The sequence below is a fragment of the Bos taurus genome, chromosome 4 (assembly GCF_002263795.3).
Source record: "Bos taurus isolate L1 Dominette 01449 registration number 42190680 breed Hereford chromosome 4, ARS-UCD2.0, whole genome shotgun sequence".
Taxonomy (NCBI): domain Eukaryota; kingdom Metazoa; phylum Chordata; class Mammalia; order Artiodactyla; family Bovidae; genus Bos; species Bos taurus.
The window spans coordinates 88201098-88223270 of NC_037331.1; the positions used below are offsets into that span (position 1 = coordinate 88201098).

The 22173-nt window shown below is 38.1% G+C and overlaps 1 protein-coding gene across 5 annotated transcripts; it reads left to right on the forward strand.

Moving 5' to 3' along the window:
• Positions 1-1693: 1693 nt before the first annotated feature.
• Positions 1694-21223, forward strand: SPAM1 (sperm adhesion molecule 1 (PH-20 hyaluronidase, zona pellucida binding)). 5 transcript variants are annotated; one of them, XM_024990500.2, is made up of 4 exons: positions 1694-1811; positions 13491-14637; positions 15109-15198; positions 20593-21223. In XM_024990500.2, exons 2-4 carry the CDS (start codon positions 13678-13680, stop codon positions 21202-21204), a joined length of 1662 nt encoding a protein of 553 aa, XP_024846268.1. In that variant the 5' UTR covers positions 1694-1811; positions 13491-13677; the 3' UTR covers positions 21205-21223. The 5 variants fall into 5 exon arrangements, with proteins under 5 accessions (XP_024846268.1, XP_059741399.1, NP_001008413.3 ...); XM_059885416.1 differs by having other exon boundaries at positions 1726-1811; positions 13497-14637; NM_001008413.3 differs by having other exon boundaries at positions 1749-1863; positions 13497-14637.
• Positions 21224-22173: the final 950 nt, after the last annotated feature.

Here is a 22173-nt window from a genome sequence, read left to right on the forward strand (position 1 = left end):
TATAGAACAAGGCTTCTGGGATTTGGTGCTTTCACTGCCATGGTCCCAGGTTCAATCCCTGGTCAGGGAACTGAGATCCCACAAAGTGAGTGGTGTGGCCAAAATTTTTTAAATGATAAAAATTTTATTTTATGTCTTTGAAGATAGAACAAGGCTTCAATATATAACTTTAATTAGTCACTATTGGCAGAGTTAGAAGGTTACAACATTAACCAGGAAATGAAAGACCTCCACAAAGATTAATAATTCAACTCACTTCTACTTTAGGTAAAGTTTTGGTCTCTTAGTTTAAAGGACTTCGCGTTCTAACTTCCTGGGTCCCAGGATGTGGAAAGTTAGTAAATATGAATATAGCATTTCCATTTTCTGGATCAAGACTGAGTAAACTAACTTAAAACGTAAGACATAATTGCCACACTAACACTCCTGATCATTTGGAGTAAATGCATACACACACACACACACACAAACACACAGACAGACACAAATAGCTGAGTGAAAAAAATTAATAAAAGGACTAACAATTCTGTAAAAGTTATCTAAACCAAAACCAGGCAGATAATAGTTTAGGGGCAAGAGAACTGCACTAGGGTCTAACTAAATGCATACCTTTGAAGATATTTAGATAGTTTTAGTTCCTTTTTCAAGTGAGGTTAATTCTAATAGCCATATGATGGCTAAATATACAAACAGAAAGATGTCCATCATCTACATACTTAGATAATTAAAGTATTCAAGCACCCATTCAGGAAAATGTCCTGTGTTTGTCTCATATTTTCATCTCTATAGTAGTAGCTCATATAATAGAGAGCATTGGGCAGAGCTTGAACATTAGAATTAGCTAGAACTGGGTTTTCTAGTTTTAGGATGGGTGGGCCAGTTATTTAATCTTTTTCTAATGCTTATTTCTTCACTTGGGAAATGAGGATAATTCCTATACCAGGGCATTACTAAAATATTTAAATACCATAATTAACCGTTTACTGGGAGTCCTTAGATAATTTCATGACTGATTGTTGATTGAGTTTTAGAGATTTGGTTGAAATTGCTTCCCTGTGAAAACACTCTCTTTAATTTTGATGAAACTCTTGCTATTCTCATGTTAACACTTAAAATTTAATATTTCACACTTGATTGATAGCAGTTTAGGCCATCAATAAATACTACTTATATCTTGGGTTTTTTTAAACTATTATAAGTTAAGCATTAAAATCAAGTAAGCCATAAAAATGAATAGAAACAGTTTTGTCCAAACTATAAACATTCATTAAGGAGCTAAAGTATTAAATAGATGCAACCTTGGGAGACCTACTGCCTTATGATTAAGTTGACAAGTAAGCACATGCCTTTGAAATTTCTTTTTAAGTCTTTGAAGTTATCTTATTATCCATCTATTCTGGCTTTTTGTTGTTGTTGCAAGAACCATAGGTCTTATGAAGCTCTTATCTCCATCCCTCAAACTCAGTTGATCCATCCCCCAATCTCAAACTAGGTTCAAACTCTTCAAAAATTCTAATCCTTCTTTAGAATGGTAGGCGGAACAGCCTACCATCCTAATGAATATTTCTGGATATGTCTATGGCTGATTTCCCCGTCTTCTCAGAGTTCTGTCTTCCCTGTGCCTTTTCCCAGTTGGTGAACCTCAAGGACACTCCTATCCTGTCATAAAGTGGCCAGATTCTTAGTTGCCTGTCACAATAGCTCTGTGTTCCTAATTCTCTGGTCTCAGGTGGGAATCATAGGGGGCTCCTGTTTATCTCTGTTCTTGGTGAGGAGACAGACAGAATTGACTGCTGTGCTCATCCGCGAGGGTAAATGTGCTCAGCTCTTTATGGAGTAGTGGAGACGGGCAGAGATGACAAGGTCTATTCACGCACCTTTGTAATGCCACTAGAAGGCTGACATCGTAGTTGGTTTTTCAATAGCACCTGTTACATGTTTTGATATATATGTGATGTGCTAGGTGTACTATTTATTTTTATAACATCAATAATAATGGTTATTAATGATGACTCTTATTGTGTAGATGTAATAAACCTGCTAACAGCCAAAGTAGGTTTGATGTTGAGAAATACTCCTGTTAATTATTGCTGCTTTGGTTTTTGGTAACTACTTCCTTCTTTTCTGTGAAATAGAAGACTGTTTGGCCATACTAATATTTAAAAACCTAACATTGTAAAAAGATCTGGAATCTATACTAATTGTTTGTTCTGCTACTATTTGTTTTAAAATGTTACTTACTTATATGCCACTTGCTTGTCCCATAATCCAATTTAAAAGACTGAAGTCATATTTGACAGGTCAGAAAAACATTCCAGTCAGACTTAGTAGACTTGTCCACCAGTTGCAAAGAGGCAAACAAATGAAAAAGGGAGGAAGACATATTAATGCCACATACAGCACACACTAAGGCTTGAGTTAGTCTGATGTGCTGATAAAGCACACGGAGACCTCAGAATCCATGGAGACCTCATGTAGGCTCCCTCTCAGGGCACATAGCACAGTGATAAACTGAGGCACAGTGCCACCATTAGATCTGGCTTCTCTGTACTATGACTGTGCTTAGTATTTCATTTCCACCAGGACAACTGCCTGTGGGTCACACATTTACATTAAAAACTTGGGGGGAGGGGGCAGTGGTTTCCTAGGGAAGTTTTAATGTCAGCAGGTCTGAGAATCAGTAAATGGTCTTTGGGTTTCCATTTCTTTCATGTTCTTCTTTCCTTTCATATACAAGAGGGTGTAGACAAGGGATTATTTCATTAATAATGACAACAGGAACAGCTTCCATTTATTTGGTATGTACTATGTGTCTGGTGAATAGTGGAAAAGGAACTTTATCCTCTTAGGTTCTGTAACTGGGGCCTGTAATTCAACTGGTAAAAAAACCAGATGAAGAGAAGAAAAGCATATAAACTTTATTGAATATTTTTACATGTACATGGAAGCTTCCATAGCAAAAAGGGAGACCCAAAGGAGAAGTTACGATCAAGAGTTTACAGATCTTTTCAATAGAGAATGATAAATTATGAAGGAGTGACAAGACAAAGAGAAAGAGCTTTGATGAGCAGTAACTGTGACTAGGAAATATCTGAGGGAAACTACTGGAAGATAAGGGTCATTTTCATAGGTTTGTGCAGATCCATTTTGGCATCAACTACCTTCCTCTGGTGGTAAGATGTTCCCCGCATCCTGGTACAGAGTACACATTTTACATGGGAAATCTTCAGGAAGAAAGGGGGAAGTTAGAGAGACTGTTTGTATTTGCTGTTGCTGCATCACCTTCAGCTCAAAATAATCACAATAATATGGGAAAGTGGCACATTTAGGGGTAGCATGCTCTGAACCCTTCACGGGCTTTGTGTTAAGTGGTCAGTGCACTTTACCTAATGAAAATTTCCCAACAGACCCAGAAAAGTGCTGCTATTAATACCCACATTTTTGTAGTTGGAAAAAAAATTAAAGACAAGAAAAACTAAAGTGTAGTGAAGTTAAATAGTTTGGGCAAAGTCACATTGCTCCCAAGTTGAGAAGCCAGATTCCAGGCCTGCTGGTCCTCACATAGAAAACCAAGTTGCTTAGTCCAGTAGTTTATTCATTTACAGACATGAAGGAGCCCTGAGACAGCTCAGAATTCTGTTGTGGTTGCTGAAGAGGTTAAAGAGCATTAATAACTTACCCAAGACCACATAATTAGAAAACAGCTGACTGAGGATGCAGTATCCAGGTGTGTCAGACTGAAAGCTTTTGAGTATCAAAGTGGTTTGATCCATTCCACAGTAAAAAATACAGCTTACACTGTGACCCAGTGCACACATGTATAATATATATAGAAAAGGCTTGTAAATTCATACTCATGCTTACTGTGTGGGGGTGTAGTACTTTCTGAGTTTCCTATTCTGTCCCATTGTATTCTATCTTATTGTATTCCACTCTATTATTGTCTATTTCACTTATTTTCTTTAAATGCTCATTCCAACCAATTAAATCAATTCCGAGGTCCACTGTTAGTTTGCGACCTACAATTTGTAAGGGAAATTTTAGGGATAAGCCTACTCAACATCACTTTCTTAGATAATCATGCTCACAGTTACCCTGCATTTGTGCCTAAAATGCACAGACTACTTAGGTGATTTAGTTTCTGCTCTGAAATGCTCTCTGTGAGTAGATTTTGACCAGCGACGATCTCAGTGCAGAGATTAGCTGTGCTCTTATGCAAGCACTGAGTGAGCTCTCCTATTCCCTTACTTCACTTGGAATACGCTCTAGGTTCATTCACCTCATTAGAACTGACTCAAATTCATTCTTTGTAAGGCTGAGTAATATTTCACTGTATATACATATCTTCTTTATCCATTCATCTGTCGACGGACACCTAGAGTGCTTCCATGCCCTAGCTATTGTAAACAGTACTGCTGTGAACATTGGGATACACGTGTCTTTTTCAATTATGGTTTTCTCAGGCTTATATGCCAAGTAGCGGGATTTCTGTGTCATCAGTTCAGTTCAGTCATTTCTGACTCTTTGCGACCCCATGAACTGCAGCACGCCAGGCTTCCCTGTCCATCACCAACTCCTGGCACTTGCTTAACTCATGTCCATCTGTCAGTGATGCCATCCAACCATCTCATCCACTGCCTTCCCCTTCTCCTCCTGCCTTCAATCTTTCCCAGCATCAGGGTCTTTTCCAATGAGTCAGTTCTTCACATCAGGTGGCCAAAGTATTGGAGCTTCAGCTTCAACATCAGTCCTTCCAATGAACACCCAGGACTGATTTCGTTTAGGACTGACTGGTTTGATCTCCTTGCAGTCCAAGAGACTCTCAAGAGTCTTTTCCAACACCACAATTCAAAAATATCAATTCTTTAGCACTCAACTTTCTTATGGCCCAACTCTCACATGCATACATGACTACTGGAAAAAGCATAGGTTTGACTAGACAGACTTTTGTTCGCAAAATAATATCTTTGCTTTTTAATATGCTGTCTAGGTTTCTCATAGTTTTTCTTCCAAGGGGCAAGTGTCTTTTAATTTCATGGCTGCAATCACCATCTTCAGTGATTTTGGAGCCAAGAAAATAAAGTCTGTCACTATTTCCATTATTTCCCCATCGATTTGCCATGAAGTGATAGTACTGGATGCTATGATCTTAGTTTTCTGAAAGTTGAGTTTTAAGCCAGCTTTTTCACTCTCCTCTTTCACTTTCATCAAGTTAGTTCCTCTCTCTGCTTTCTGCCATAAGGGTGGTGTCATCTGCATATCTGAGGTTATTGATATTTCTCCCAGCAATCTTGATTCCAGCTTGTGCTTCATCCAGCCTGGCATTTTGCATGATGTACTCTGCATAAAAGTTAAATAAGCAAGATGACAATATACAGTCTTGACCTACTCCTTTCCCAAGTAGATTTTTAAGGAATCTCCATACTGTTTTCCATAGTGGCTATAGATAAACTGAATATTATCCAATAGATAACTTGCCTCTGGGAGAATGTGCTGTGTTGTGCTTGGTTGCTCAGTCGTGTCTGACTCTAGGTGACTCCCCTGGCCTATAGCCCACCAGGCTCCTCTGTCCACAGGGATTCTCCAGGTTTGGAGATTACTGGAGTGGATTGCCATGCCTTCCTCCAGGGGATCTTCCCAACCCAAGGATCGAACCCAGGTCTCCTGCATTGCAGGCTAATTCTTTACTGACTGAGCCACCAGGGAAGCCAGGGAGAATGGTAGGACAATAAAACTGATGCAGTGAAACTTAGGCAAAGGAAAAAAATAATTTGATAAAATGATTAACAGATAGATAGATTCATTTATTCACCCACTCAATTAAGTACTTAGGGACCTCCTACTACATGACAGGCACACTACTGGAAACTGGAACATAACAGTGAATTTACAGTCTGTCAGGGAGGGAGATATTTCAAATTTGAACAGGAATTGTGGCTGGTGTACTAAGAAATAAGTACATTTTTTCTGACCACTTTGGTACGCTTAAAATAGCCTTGTCAGATCTGTTGATATTTGGAAAGGCTGCATAGTGGGAACAGTCTTATAGAGTTATATCCCTAGGCTTGTAATAGAGATTTTTAAAATCTAAGAAAGATTAACATGAAAGGTACATAGCAGGATCTCACTGGAATAAGACATATAGAATTTCCATATAGAATTAATTCTGTCTGTGAGAACCTGTAACTCCCCAAACTTCTCCTTCAAAGGAACAGGAACTTTCAGGTACACTGAAAAATTTGAGTTTTATTTTTGCTTGCATCTTGGCTGAAAAGCTGGCCTAGACTGGATGGTCACACGTGCCTGCTGAGAAATCATCTAGCTGCTTGAGACTTCAGCCAATGGTTTTGCTTTCACAAAAGCAAAGCATGGTTACGCATTCTTATGGTAGACTGAAGAGAGTGGCTTTTTAGGGTGATAATATTAAATCACTTCAAATTCTGACATTTTTGAACCAGTCCTCTATTCTAAGAAAAAAATTCAGTCTGCATCCTGGGTCTTCCATGTAGAAGCCTGATATCTCTGTAGGCTTCAGATATCTTAAACAGATATGATGAAAACATCTGTTTGTTGTATTGTCTTCTGAAGCTGAGCTCATCTTTAACAGTATTTATCTTCACCCTGAGTAAATGTGCTCACATACATTTAATGCCATTGGGTCCCTCTTGTCTCTAGAGAAAGGAAATTTATGAATAGACAGGTGTTTTCTGTTTATGTTAGACTATAGCGACCATTTGGACCTCTGCTATAATCCCATATGTAGAAGATTTAGTAACTGGGACTTTGATGATTCAGAGAAATAAAACCCAAAAGTCATCTGACTCGTCAAGGGAGGAGAAACAATGCTTATGGCTAATAGGAGGCCAAGTGCAAACTCATGGCCCATGTTATATCTATTTTACTGTTGTGAATTTCATTGTGCAAAGCACTGGTAAGATTGGAGGTTTTCATTATTCTTCCTGAATTTGAACTTGACTGGTATTGTCCAGAAGGGGAAACTATTCCTTGCTACCCCTCTTGAGTTTTTGTGCATGGACAGGTAATAAAATTGACACAAGATAGATTAACAGGAGAAAAATTAATTTCGTGTACACCAGAGATCATAAAATGATGCTTATTGATCAAAAGTGGGCAGCTTTTATATCTTTTATGTAAAGAATAAATTTGTGAGCATTGGATAGGACAAAGTTTAGGTTTGGAGCCGTAATAAATAAGAAAATTAAAGAAAGTTTGCTGCTGCTGCTGCTAAGTCGCTTCAGTCGTGTCCGACTCTGTGCGACCCCATAGACGGCAGCCCACCAGGCTCCCCCGTCCCTGGGATTCTCCAGGCAAGAACACTGGAGTGGGTTGCCATTTCCTTCTCCAATGCATAAAAAGTGAAAAGTGAAAGTGAGGTTGCTCAGTCATGTCCGACTCTTAGCGACCCCATGGACTGCCGCCCACCAGGCTCCTCCGCCCATGGGATTCTCCAGGCAAGAGTATTGCAGTGGGGTGCCATTGCCTTCTCCGAAGGAAAGTTTAGATGTGTGTAATAAATTATTAGAGAAGGAACAGGGTTTGTGTATATGAGCTTCTCAACCCTGAAATGAATTATCTCTGGTGATAAAGATATCTCTACTAGCAGCCTTCAGAGGGGAGATTTATCTCCTGTATTCAGGGAGACAAAGAAGGATCAAAGGGTTCACATATGCGCTGCTTTTCAAGTAACATTAATTAGAAATAATCAATATGCAGCTTTGGCATCTTTGGGGGCAGGCTGTGTGCCCTGAACTCCAACCTGCTAAGCCCCCTTTGTCCATCAGTACCAGGCAGCTGAGGCACTGGAACCACAGAAGAACCAGCCCTGGTCCCAGCTTTACGTGATGGAATGTTGGTGGGATGACTGCAAGTCAGGCGTCATGGCGCTCAGCCTGCAGTCTGACAGGAGCACCCCTGGGGAAGCTACTGTACTTCTAATTAGCCTCTAGGATTTAGAGACTCTTCATGGCTTTATTCCACTGTTCAATTACTTCATTTCAGTCATATCTGAGTGTATCAGGAAGTCATGCTTGGCTATAGAAGACATACTTGTTTTCTGAGTAATGTTTGAATTCTGGCTATGGATGCTACAGTTCTTTTTTAGTCTATTTGAACATCTTCATTTTAAAGTGTCACCACAAGCCATGATTTTGAGTTTACTGGAATTTCAGATACATTAAAGTCATTTATTTCATTAACTGGTTAACTCACTCTGCATCTACAAACAGGGGGCTGACAAAGATTCTCCACTGGACCCTACGTGTCAGGCTCGCTAAGGTCTCTTTTTGTCATTGCCTCAAATGCTGGGCTTCTTCTGTAGCCTTCCTTGTAGAGTCCAATTCTAGCAGGAACCTTCTGAAGGCAGTTTACCACGAATGCCCCATCCTCCTTCTCTGTCCCCTGGACCTGTAGCAGCTTCCTCATCTGCCACCGTCCCCCACATGACCTCTGACCACCTGGCTTGCATTCAGCAAGAATCCTGTCAGGTGTCTTTAGCCAGACTCTCCCCTCACCCCTGATGTTTCCTTTAGTAATTTTGTAGCCACTGACCACCCTCAGCCCTCTGTTCCTCGGCTATAAATTCTCAGAGTCCTTGCTGTATTCAAAAATGGAGCCCAGTTGTATGCTGAGGTCTCTTTTCCCCTATTGCAGTAGTTTGTCTTCACAAAATTTGTTTTTACTGCTTTAATTACTGTCTTGTTCTGGTTTTTATTTAATAGTTCTGTGGCTTCTGGATGATACATTTTGGTTCTTGTTTAAACATCTTCACTTTAAAGTGTCACCATAAGCCATGATTTTCAGCTTATTGAAATTCAAAGTATGTCATTCATTCCTTTAATAACTAATCCCTGTGTGTATCTATTGTGTATCAACTAGTGGCTTAGAAAGTTGACAATAACCTAATCCTACAGTTAAAGGTATATTATGTACTTCTTTTACAAGGCCTCTGGATTTTGCAAAGGTATTCTGGACACAGAAAGTCCTTATAAGCACATTCATATTCTTTCCAAAGGGATTTTTGTTTAAGAATAAGATGAAACTGCTTTCTTATTTTCAATTAAACATTGTCCTAGGTATTGACCTACCAAGCATTTTCCAAAGCTGAAATATTTATATCTTTTACAAAGTAACAATATAACTTTGCTTACAGTTTTAATGTTTAGAATTTTCATGTTTAACGATACTGTGGTTTTCTAGCTTCTTAGCTATATTACTCCCTGATTTTATCGTGGCACAATAGGACAAACTTTTATTGCATAAAGTGAGCATGTATAGATTACATCTCTGTGTTCCACTACAGCCATTAAATAGAGTTTCAGAACTCCTCTTGAGGAACTTTGTTATTTACTTGGCTCTTTTTTTTCTCCTCTCCCTTCCCATTTTAAGGAGCAGAATTCAGAAAATTAATATTTTCCTTTAGCTAACAGATATCAAGTATAGCTTTACATTTTGAAAATGTGAAATCTAATTATTTTTACCAATTTTGTAAGGAGAGATTACCTTTGCAGTGAATGCTGTACTTCCTTGAAATGGGTGCCTTGAGTCCATTCTTCATCTATATTACACTACAGAAATTTGTCACTATTTAACAAAACACATCAAAATTACTGCAAATGAGAATTTGTTCTATCATTGCATTCTTAAACTCATTTCAAATGCTAATAGAAAAATTCATAGCATTCTTATGTTAATTTACCATCATTGCTAACCCTCTTGGTTAGGAGGCACTTGAGTTTCCAGGATTCACACACACATATTCAAACATACACACACATGTATAGGCACACACAGAAAAGCCCCTTTCCCCCCATCATACAATAACATCTCAAAAGATTTAAGTCTTTAACTGACTGGGCAAAGATCTGCCTTTTCTCACCCAGTAGGTTAAACACTGCAGAGCTAATAGATTGAAACAGTTTCTAACCTACTGACTTCTTAGAGGAAAACTTTTAAAGGTGCTTCAAAAATAAGTTGTCTTTTAAAATTGTATTGTATAAGTTTATAGGGAAAATGAGGTATGACTTTTGGTGAAAAAAATTAGAAGTTCCGTAATGTGCTGTTTTTAAGACCAACACTCTGGGTTTGGAAGTTGTTTGGCACTTACCTGTGCTTGCTAGGAGCTTCCCAGGTGGCGCTAGAGGTGAAGAACCTGCCTGCCAATGCAGGAGACATAAGAGATGTTTGATCCCTGGGTTGGGAAGATCCCCTGGAGAACGAAATGGTAACCCACTCCAGTATTCTTGTCTGAAGAATCCCATGGACAGAGGAGCCTGGTGGACTACAGTCCATAGCATTACAAAGAGTTGGACATGACTGAAGCAACTTATCTTACAGGGGATACACAGATTAAAAATTAGCAATTTCTTTAGCCTTGAGGGTCTCCAGTCTGTGTAAATTTAATCTGTGGGAGATACGGACAAACCTGAGACAAAGTAGGAGAAGGAATGAATAATAAAGAATACTGGTGATGATAATGATAAAGGGAGAAGGGAAAGGAGTCGATGGAATGCAGCCACAAATGTCATTAACTTCTCTTATTGAATCAAGTTTTATTACCTATTTCCAGCCACATTACTTATAAAACATCATGACTTATTCTTATTAACAAGAGTTGCTTATGACAATGAAGATCCCAGCTAGTCCAAATATGCTCTTTGCTACTTATAAAGCTCTGGACTTAGGCTAGTTCCTTTAACTGGGTCTCAGAAGTGAATGTTGAGAACCTCGAAGTTTCTGCTGTAAATGTAATCCATTTAATTCTCTGACTATAGTCAGAAACCTCTGATCTGTGATTTCTCAATCTTGCCTTTGTATTTTAGACCTAAAAATGCTCCTGTTTATTTTCTCTCACCTATGAATTAACACAGCAGTCTCCCAACTATCTGTTTGGAAAATTAAATTCCTGTAGATCTCTTCCTAGGGCTTCCCTGGTGGGTCAACAGTAAAGAATCTACCTGCAATTCAGGAGATGTGCGTTTGATCCCTGGGTCGGGAAGATTGCCTGGAGAAGGGAATGGCTACCCACTCCAGTATTCTTGCCTGGAGAATTCCATGGACGGAGGAGTCTAGCGGGCTACAGTCTGAGGGGTAGCAAAGAGTGATGCAACTGAGCACACACACACAGAGCGATTCCCACTGAAACTCAAACCTGCAATCAGTTTCAAGCTCAAGTGAGTCTTCCTGGCCTCATGGGCTTTTGCCTCTGGTCATTGCCTTGGCTCACACAGACACCAAACATCTTGCTATGTATGAAACAGTGACATTTGAGGTTAGGTTGATGATCATCAGGTGGGCCAAAGGATGGAGTTTTACTTAAACTCTGAAGACTTCAAGAAGGTTTTATTCCACAGAAATGCAGTTTCTGGTTCTGGCTCTGTCACTGGTTTGTTATAATTAGGTCAGTTTGAGTAAAAGAGTTACATTATGATGCATATAAACATGCTAATTTTTAATCTTGAAGATGAAACTGGCTTGAGAAAAGAAACTTGTAGAAACTACAATCCTTTTTACCTTTGGTGATTAGAACGAGTTTTCCAGGGTTGCTGAAACAAACTGCAATTAACTTAGTGGCTTAAAACTACAGACATTTATGATTTAGTTCTGAAGGCCAGAAGTTCTAAATCAGGGTGTCAGCAGGGCTGTGTTCCCTTTCAAGACACCAGAAAAGAGTCTTTTTTGTCTTTACCTAGCTCCTGTTGGCTCAGGGCACCTTGGCATGCCTTGGTTTGAAGCTGTGTTACTTCAGTCTCCGTCTTCATAGTCACATGGCCTTCTTCCCTACATCTTTGTGTCCTTTACTCTTCTTCTATGGGTACCAGTCACTGAATTTAGGGCCTCCCCCAATCCAAGACGATATCATCTTATATCTTTAACTATTTATATTTGCAAAGACTCTATTTCCAAATAAGGTCATATTCTTATGAGGTTTGAGGTAGAATTGCATTTGTGGGGGGCACACTGTTCAACCCATTAGAGTAACTATCCTCCTTTAAATGTCATAGCTTTGTTACTTTTTAAAATTTAAATTCACAATTAAGGATAGAAGTGTCCATTCTTTTTTTGACAATTTCTGTAAGTAGAGATCTTCCCATTAGGCTCATTCTTCCCCAAGCTTTTTTTATATAAAATGATCATGTGGAAATTAGGTATGAACCTTATTTCAACAAGTTTAACCTAATCCTTTCTTTATTCCATGTAGTTGTCTCACCAGCTGCCATTCAGGTGTTTGTATTGGTAGTTTAGAGGAGTGTTTCCTCCAATGCTACTTAAGGTGAAGATTTTCTAACTCCTAAGTAAGAAAGTTTATAAGGGCTTAAACTATGAAAAATTTTAGTTCTTTTATATGTTTTAAACATTAGCAGGGAAAATCCATTTTCTTCAAAGCATGAGACTGTAATGGTTCTTAAGATTTTATTTTATTCTGCCTGTGGTGGTCTCTTTAGAGCAACTGCTTTTCAGCAATGGGAATAAATGGATATTTATGGTAAGACCACATGTTCCTGGGAAAAACGTTAAATTCTCTTTATACAGTTACATAGCAGTATGCTAGTAATCCAATTCAACATTCTAGTTTCCTCCTAGAATCACAGAACATTTAAATACGTCTTCTTGCAGGTAATTTTTACAAATACCAAATGTTAAATAATACATAGTTTAATTTCTTATCCTTGACTCAGAATGTTTTATTGTACCACAAAATGTGCCCTAACACTTCACATTGTGACAATCAAAATGATATAATACAATGTCAACTATAGAAGACTATAAAAGGCCAAAGTTCATGTATTCCTTTCCATGAGGTAGGCCAGAACCAATCCTTTTACTGGAAGATATAAAGTCATAAAATATTTTATTAACTTTAAACACAAATGTACATTACTTTGATATAGTATGGAGCACAAAAAATAGCACTTCAACGTACCCCTCAAAAGGCGATTTTATTTGATTCAATAGTTTCGAGCAAACTTTTGACTTATTTCCTCTGGCAGAAGTGACTTTTACCTCTTCTACCTGCCTTCCTTAAGAAAGGGAAAAAAAAATAATGGTGAAATCTCACCTTTCCATGAGAGGTTTTTTCCCACTTTTTGGCAGAACACTGAAAAATGTTCTTTCAAGAAATAACAAACTGAGAGGTTCAACTTGGAATTTATTTTTATTTAACAGTTTGTTGCTAAGGCATTGTTTGGTACAGCATTCTGCACAGCTAGGAAGGCACAAGGTAAAAGAGCCACCTTCATTTCTCTGTAGGTTCAACAGTGATTTGGAAACATGAGACAAGCATTAGTCACTATACAATCTGTATCACACATAAGAGAAAATAATTTCATTAATTCAAACACAGGAGTCCTTCATCTTCAAACACTGAATTAAACTCCCTGCACTTAAAGTCAAGAACTTGACTGTGAAGCTTACAATCTCTGACATGGAAATGTAGTGTAATGACATATTCTACATTTACTTTTTTTTTTCAGTTACAGATGAAGCAACTTGCAAAACATTCCTAAATACGAAGGAAGAAGAATATTTAAATGTAAATCATCATTATTCATTTTTATCCATCAAAGTGGCTTCATTCTGTGTTCATATCTTGCATCAAATATTAGGTACACCAAAGCGTGTAGGAGAAAAAAGTGCCTTTCACAGTCATCGCTCTTTGTGATGAGAATGCTGAGGCGCCACCATATCTCCTTTCGGAGCTTTGCTGGGTCTAGCGGAACACCCCAGGCAGTGTTCACCTTCCTTCTGCTTCCGTGTTGTTTGGCTCTGGACTTCAGAGCACCCCCTCTTATTTCAAACACTTCTTTCCTCTGGGCCTGGAATGCCCCAGTTGAACGTTGTGTTAACAGAAGATTTCAACTACCTCCAGATCTGAGACTCTTCTCTGTAAAAGGAAGCCCCCAGAAAAGTGCTACCGGACAATTTATTACATTATTTTATGCTGATAGACTTGGCTACTATCCTCATATAGATGAAAAAACAGGCAAAACCGTATTCGGAGGAATTCCCCAGTTGGGAAACTTAAAAAGTCATTTGGAGAAAGCAAAAAATGACATTGCCTATTACATACCAAATGACAGCGTGGGCTTGGCGGTCATTGACTGGGAAAACTGGAGGCCTACCTGGGCAAGAAACTGGAAACCTAAAGATGTTTACAGGGATGAGTCAGTTGAGTTGGTTCTGCAAAAAAATCCGCAACTCAGTTTCCCAGAGGCTTCCAAGATTGCAAAAGTGGATTTTGAGACAGCAGGAAAGAGTTTCATGCAAGAGACTTTAAAACTGGGAAAATTACTTCGGCCAAATCACTTATGGGGTTATTATCTTTTTCCTGATTGTTACAATCATAATCATAACCAACCTACTTACAATGGAAATTGCCCTGATGTAGAAAAAAGGAGAAATGATGATCTCGAGTGGTTGTGGAAGGAAAGCACTGCCCTTTTCCCTTCTGTTTATTTGAATATCAGGTTAAAATCTACTCAAAATGCTGCCTTGTATGTTCGTAATCGTGTCCAGGAAGCCATTCGGTTGTCTAAAATAGCGAGTGTCGAAAGTCCACTTCCGGTTTTTGTATATGCCCGTCCAGTTTTTACTGATGGGTCTTCAACATATCTTTCTCAGGTAAGTAAATAAAGCAAGGTAAGAAAGCTATGGAATACTGTCCACAAATGGTGTTTAGTGGAATGGAACACCATTTTTGAAGGGAGTAAAACTTAGCTTTTAATAATCTTTAGGAATATGCACTCAGGTAGTTCTGCATCCTTATATGAATGTAAAATAAGAATATATTTCATTTTTAATGTAATCATACAATATTTTAGCAACCATAGACAATTGGGTAGTATAAACAATGTATTAATTTAGCTCCTTTTATGGGCCTACTCTCTTGTCAATAAAAGTAATTAAAATAGTAGCAGAAAATTCATGTTTTTGTTATAGTAGGACAGTGGTGGCATAAAAGATAGAAATGAATAGTGGAGAAATACTTACATAATTATTGTTGGGTTAGCATTCTTGGCTTTGGCGTTACTGTCCTGTGTATAACACTTCATTGTATTCCTCCCTGTTAACTCTCCCTATCACCTTTGCCAGGGTGACCTTGTGAATTCGGTTGGTGAGATCGTTTCTCTAGGTGCCTCTGGGATTATAATGTGGGGCAGTCTCAATCTAAGCTTATCTATGGTAAGTTGAAATGATGAAAATAGATGTGGAAACAGATGAAAACATTTCTACTTTGAATGTTTATGAGAATTGTTGTGGGATTGAGTAATAAACATGATCTTTGGCACAAAGTAGTTGGTGCTCAATTAATAGTGGTTAAATCAAACTATCAATTGTATGGTTGTGTTATAAGGCAGCTTTCCAGTGAGGAAACAGAAATTTGTTGAGATTAATTGAAATTCTCTATGCTACCTGGCTAAGAAGTAGCAAAAACAGGACTATATTCTTGTTTTTTTTTTTTACTTACTCTATTGTGCCGTGTTGCTTCTCAAAAGAAGAGCTCAACTAGTCAACATTCATTCACTCATTCTTTCATTCACCCAATTACTGTTTTATTAAGCACTTACTTATTTACTAAGTTGATGACAGTTTACTGTGGGGGGTCAGCAACTGGGATGGTGTGGGCAGTTGGCAGTTAGTCTTTGAAAATGTATTAGATTGTTCAAAGCTTCCCTAAGGGAGAGGAAAAGGAACACTTTATTTTCCACAGGTTGTGTTTAATAGTGTCTATTTTAAGCAAAACTTGTTTTATCAGGAAGGAAGGCTTATTTAGCTCTACATAGTATGAACTGTATTCATTTTTTCCTAATGCATTTTCTTTACTTCAAAAAGCCTTAAACCATTCTATCATGACCTACTCCTTTTATCTCTTTCTTTCTCTTTTCTCTCTTTCCTTCTCCATATCAGGTCTTTATCCTTTACCTCTTCAGTTTTCTTGACTCAAAACATGAATAGAGCTGTCACATGGACACTGCTGAGTTGGAGCTGAACTTTCCTTCTCTGATCGATGTGGAAATACTAGTAACCTAGGTGCCATGGAGTGTGTCTTATGAAGCTCTTGGTCCAGAGGTTTCATCCTAGGACTTACAAAGAACAGAATTTACACTCTAAGACCAAAAGAGATCTTTTGTATCTTGTCCTTCAGATACACTAGCTGTATTTCTCCTTCATTTGTAAAGGTATTTAGCTTTTTGAAATTCGTTTCAAGATTATCTGAGCCCTCCTACCTATTTGGTAGATTCTATTATCTCTGGTTTGATCACCAGTAAAGGGAAATAATATAGACTATAAGTTCAGATAATGGGATATGTCCCCTTTGTAATATCTTTTATATGTCAGAAAATTATTTAAGAATTATAATTCTCGTAGGAATATTCCTGATTTTTATCAGTTGTTTTCTCAAATGTATAAACTCTCTTCTCAAGGATCCCATTAGTTCTTTGATGGAACCATTTATAAATTCCCCATTTATAATTTTTTTTTAATTGAGAACTTCACACTTACTCTGATAAGGAATGAATCATGCCTTCTCCAATTAGTAGGGTGACATTAGCAGTATGACATGGCATAGAATTCAACTGCTACACTTTTTTTTTTAATTGCACTTCAATCTTAGATTCGCATTCTTCTACCATGACTCTCAAATCACCTTCAGTATTCACATAGAGACAGTCCTTCAACTTTAATATGAAGACTTCCTAGTTAATGACACTGATTTGAACTTGTTCCCTGTAGACCTTTCCCAATTTACAATCATTTTGAATGTTAATTCTATCATTACTTTGCCTTTTTCCTATGTCATCAATACTGTCATGGATTGCTTGTGTTTTCTCTGATCCACTGACAACTTAAAAAACTGGTAATTCCAAGTTTACTTGCAATGATTGGAATTGACTTAAAACAATGGTTATCAAATGTAGGCAAATCATTCCTTCCATTTCATCTTACTAGACCCAACTGTGAGACAGAGTCAGCTTCTACTGGCTTTAGTTCATGAGACCTCATTGTTAAATATTCAGAAATTTTGTGAACTGTTTGTTAAAAATTAAATTACAAAAACTTAGAATAAGTATGCAAAAACAAAAGTATGCTAAGTATGCTAAAAACAAAAGCAATAAATACTAAAAATGTATCAATTATTTACTTGTCCTATTATCCATACTTTTGATTTATTTATATCAATCATATATGTGTAAGTGGAAATGGTATTATGCAATGGTGTGTTTCTTCCTACCATAATCCTGTCCTATGTAATGGTGATGTCATGTTGGTAGCTTAAAATTGGCCATGGTAGGAGTATTTACAGCATGGATTTTGATGAATACTATAAACTAGACTTTATGTCTTAGAGAAAGACTTTAAGCCTACAAAGACTGCATCTTGTGTAGGCTACTGACTCTCAAACATTCTCATCCTTTCACTCCTCTTCCTGCCTAGTTCTTGTCTCTGTAGACAACTCTAATGTCATCTGTGCTAAGTCACTTCAGTGGTGTTCAGCTCTTTGCGACCCTATGGACTGTAGTCCATCAGGCCCCACTGTCCATGGGATTTCTAGGCAAGAATACTGGAATGGGTTGCCATCTTCTTCTCCAGGGCATCTTCCTGATCCAGGGATTGAACCCTTGTCTCTTATGTCTCTTGCTTTTGCACATAGGTTCTTTACCACTAGTGCCACCTAGGCAGCCCAGATCAATGTCTTTGATCTTGGTATAAATTCTCATATACCCTTGGCACTGGTGATACTGTGTTGAAGAATACTGACAAAGTCCCTGCCTTCATGAAGCTCATACAGTTGGAGGGATAAAAATAATTGTTCTTGTTGTTTAGTCGCTAAGTTGTGTCTGACTCTTTTGAAACCCCATGGACTGTAGGCCACAGGATCCTCTGTCCATGGGATTTCCCAGGCAAGAATACTGGAGTGGGCTGCCATATTCTACTCCAGGGGATCTTCTCTACCCAGGGATTGAACCCATGTCTCCTGCATTGGCAGGCAGATTCTTTGCCACTGTGCTACCAGGTAAGCCCAATAGAGGCAACACAAAACAATAAAAATATTTTATGTGGTAAGTTCTATGCAGAAAATTTAAATAGAGAGATGTAAGAAAATGAACAGGAAAGGTGTCTAAGAAGGGTCTGGTCTAATGAAAACTGCAATCTGAATGACAAGATGGAGTCAGTAATGTTTAAAATGAGATGGAAGAGCATTCTGGGCAGAGGAAACAGTAAGTGCAGCTTGAAATGAACCTGCCATGCTTGTGAAACAACTAGTGTGTCTAAGGCCAAGTGGGTGAGGGTACAAGAGATGGGTGAGGTTACACCTCAGCAGGCTGTAGACAAGTTGAATTATATTCTTAACACCATGTAAAGCTATTAGAGGATTAAGAAGAGGTTTTCTATTGCTGCCATAAAAACTACAACAAACAGTGGTTTAAACAGCAGAAAATTATTATCTTACAATTCAGTAGTTCAAAAGTCCAACATGGACCTTAATGCACTAAAATCAAGATGTTAGCAGGACTGCGTTCCTGTCTAGGGAAAGACCCTCATTTGCTCATTTGGGTTGTTGACAGAATTCACTTTCTTGTGTTTATAGCATAAAGATCTCTATTTCCTGTCTGGCTATGGTTAAAGTGATTTCATTTCTCATGAGGTCACTATATTCTTTAGCTTTTGGCCTTTTCCTCTACATTCAAAGCCAGCAATGCTGGGTTGAGTCTCCCTTACCTTTGTGTTTGTCCTCTTTCTCCCAGCTCATTTTTAAAATCCAAATAGAAAACGTTTCTACATTTTTACAGACTCGTGGTTAGATTGAGTCCATCAGATGGTTCAGAATATTCTCCCCATCTCCTCCCGTCCAAGTACTAACCAGGCCCGACCCTGCTTAGCTTCCGAGATCAGATGAGATCAGGTATATTCAGGGTGGTTTGGCCTTAGACTTTCCCAATCTCAAGATCCACAGCCTTAATCCAATCTAGAGGGTCCCTTTTGCCATGTAAAGTAACACAGTCACAGGTTCCCAGGGACTCGAGTATGAACATCCTTGGAAGGATCTTATTCTGCCTACCATTGATGGCATCATTTCAAGAAGGTAACAAGAAATAGATTCAAGTGGAAGCTGCCAAGGTTCCTCAACTTGCCTGCCAGCCTACCACAAACAAACACTTCCTTTGATCTTAATGAAGGATGAGCACAGCCAACTCATTCAATGGAATTGTTGATCATGAAAGAAAGCAACTACCTTCTATGTTTTGAAAAGGATGGATTCCTACTTTTAAGAAGTATCCATTTCAAGATGAATCATTTTAGTGACTCATCACTCATACTCTGCCAAATAAGTATATCTGCAAAACAGCTGTCATAGTTCAACCATACTTGAATTATATATAACATTTAATATATAGTCGGATGAACCTGTTTAGGTGTTTTGAGCTAGCAATTTTTTTCTTTTTTTAAATATTTAATTTTTTTTTACAAGGTTGTGTTGGTTTCTGTCATACGACAATGCAAATCAGCCATAATTATATATAGATCCCTTCCCTCAGCCTTCCTCCCCTCCCCACATCCCATCCCTCCAGGTATCAGAGTGTCAGATCGGGCTCCTTGACCTACACAGCAACTTCTCACCCCTTCTAGTGAGGTGGATGAACGTAGAGCCTGTTATACAGACTGAAGAAAGTAAAAGAGAAAAAAACATATAATATATTAACGCATATGTATGGAATCTAAAATGGTATTGATGAACCTCTTTGCAGCGAAGGAATGGAGATGCAGATGTGGAGAATGGACTTGTGCATGCAGTGGGGGAGGGAGAGAGTGGGATGAAGGGAGAAGGCAGCACCAACATACACACTCTCTCAGGTGTTAAGATGGGATAGCTGGTGAGCTAGCAATTCAGAAACCACTCTTTCCAGTGCTTAAAAGTGTCTGAGCAATGTGATACTTCTTATCTTTATTTGTACTTCATATTAGCTACACATTGAGGTAAAAAATGATATGCTGGACCCTGTGCTTAGCTCTTTTATGTACACTGCATCTTTTCATCTTCACAACAACCCTATGAGGTAGGTTCTATAATTATCTTTAGATGATGAAGCTGAAGCATAGTCAGGTTAATTAATTTTCCCAAGGTCACCCAGAAAGGAAACCAAGACTTAGAAAGCTTACGGGATTCCCAAGCTCACATAGCTAGCCATTGATAGAACTGTGACTCCAATCTGGGTAGATGGGCTCCAGACTCCGTGCTCTAAGCCCTCCACCCCCACTCCACTCCACTGTACCATTCCGCCCCTTCCATCCCTGTTAGTGTAGGAATTATTGAGGAGACTGTGGCTAGGATGTATTAAACCTCAATGGGTCAGTGATTTAGTGACATGAAATGGCATGTGAAACTTACTTACAAATGTCACACACACAAAAATAGCTGGAATGGTCTTGATAAAGCAAAAAAGATGAAATATTTCCTACCTCTTACTGATTTTTTGGTACTTCCTTTTTAAAATTGCTTTATGTAGTGAATTAATTCATATATGAACTAATTTACTTAGATCTTAATAATCTGATCTTATAATTTTACAGCAATCTTGCATGAACCTAGGCACTTACTTGAACACTACACTGAATCCTTACATAATCAACGTCACCCTAGCCGCCAAAATGTGCAGCCAAGTGCTTTGCCACAATGAAGGAGTGTGTACAAGGAAACACTGGAATTCAAGCGACTATCTTCACCTGAACCCAATGAATTTTGCTATTCAAACTGGGGAAGGTGGAAAATACACAGTACCTGGGACAGTCACACTTGAAGACTTGCAAAAGTTTTCTGATACATTTTATTGCAGTTGTTATGCCAACATCCACTGTAAGAAGAGAGTTGATATAAAAAATGTTCATAGTGTTAACGTGTGTATGGCAGAAGACATTTGTATAGACAGCCCTGTGAAGTTACAACCCAGTGATCATTCCTCCAGCCAGGAGGCATCTACTACCACCTTCAGCAGTATCTCACCCTCCACTACAACTGCCACAGTATCTCCATGTACTCCTGAGAAACACTCCCCTGAGTGCCTCAAAGTCAGGTGTTCGGAAGTCATCCCCAACGTCACCCAAAAGGCGTGTCAAAGTGTTAAATTGAAGAACATTTCCTATCAGTCACCTATTCAAAATATTAAAAATCAAACAACCTATTAAAATTAAATTCAGTACTTAAGTTTCCTGTCTACATGCTTTGTGCTTTTATATTTTGTACATTTTTATATTTAATATTTAGCCAGATGATTTTTTTTTAGGCAAGTAATGATACCTATATAAACTTTTACATTTGAAATGTGAATCAAAACTCATGGCCAAGAGAGTATTTTAAATTTTTGAGCAAAGATTGTTTTTCATGATTAAATTGAACTTGGAGTTATTATTAATTGATAAAGAATTGTGACCAGTGCCTTTAACTTTCAAACTCATAGTTGGGGCAGTGTTAATAAATCCACTCATACCACATTTTGCTTTTGAAACTCAAAGTAGACACTTGATAAAGAAGATAGAATTTGCTATGTAAGATATCCAATTTTGTATTTTCTAATTGCCATGTGAAAGTTGTTCAGTTGTGTCTGACTCTGCGACCCTTCATAACTATACAGTCCCTGGAATTCTCCAGGCCAGAATACTGGAGTGGGTAGCCCTTCCCTTCTCCAGGGGATCTTCCCAATCCAGGGATTGAACCCAGGTCTCCCGCTTTGCAGGTGGATTCTTTACCAGCTGAGCCACCAGGGAAGCCCAATTGCCATGAGTGTATTGCAAATATTTTACATACTGTGAATGTATATATACTAAGAGGTACCTGTTATATTCTTGATTCTACCAAAGACTGATTATATAAGGCCTAGAATACTTAGAGGCCTAATTTTCTTCTGAGAAAAGTAAAGATGTGAATAATACCAATTTACTGCAAATAAAATATCTTTACAAGTAGTTTGTAGTATGTAATAAAATTGTCAAGAAAATATTAATTCCAATATCTTATCTTTTAAAATGTAATATCCTAAGTGTACTAGTCTGTCTGAAACATGGAATCATGTTTTTTTATTTTACCTTGATAATGTGTTCGTTCTGTTTTATAAAAAGATAATCTTTAAAAAGTGATTACCCTGTCAACTTCTGTAC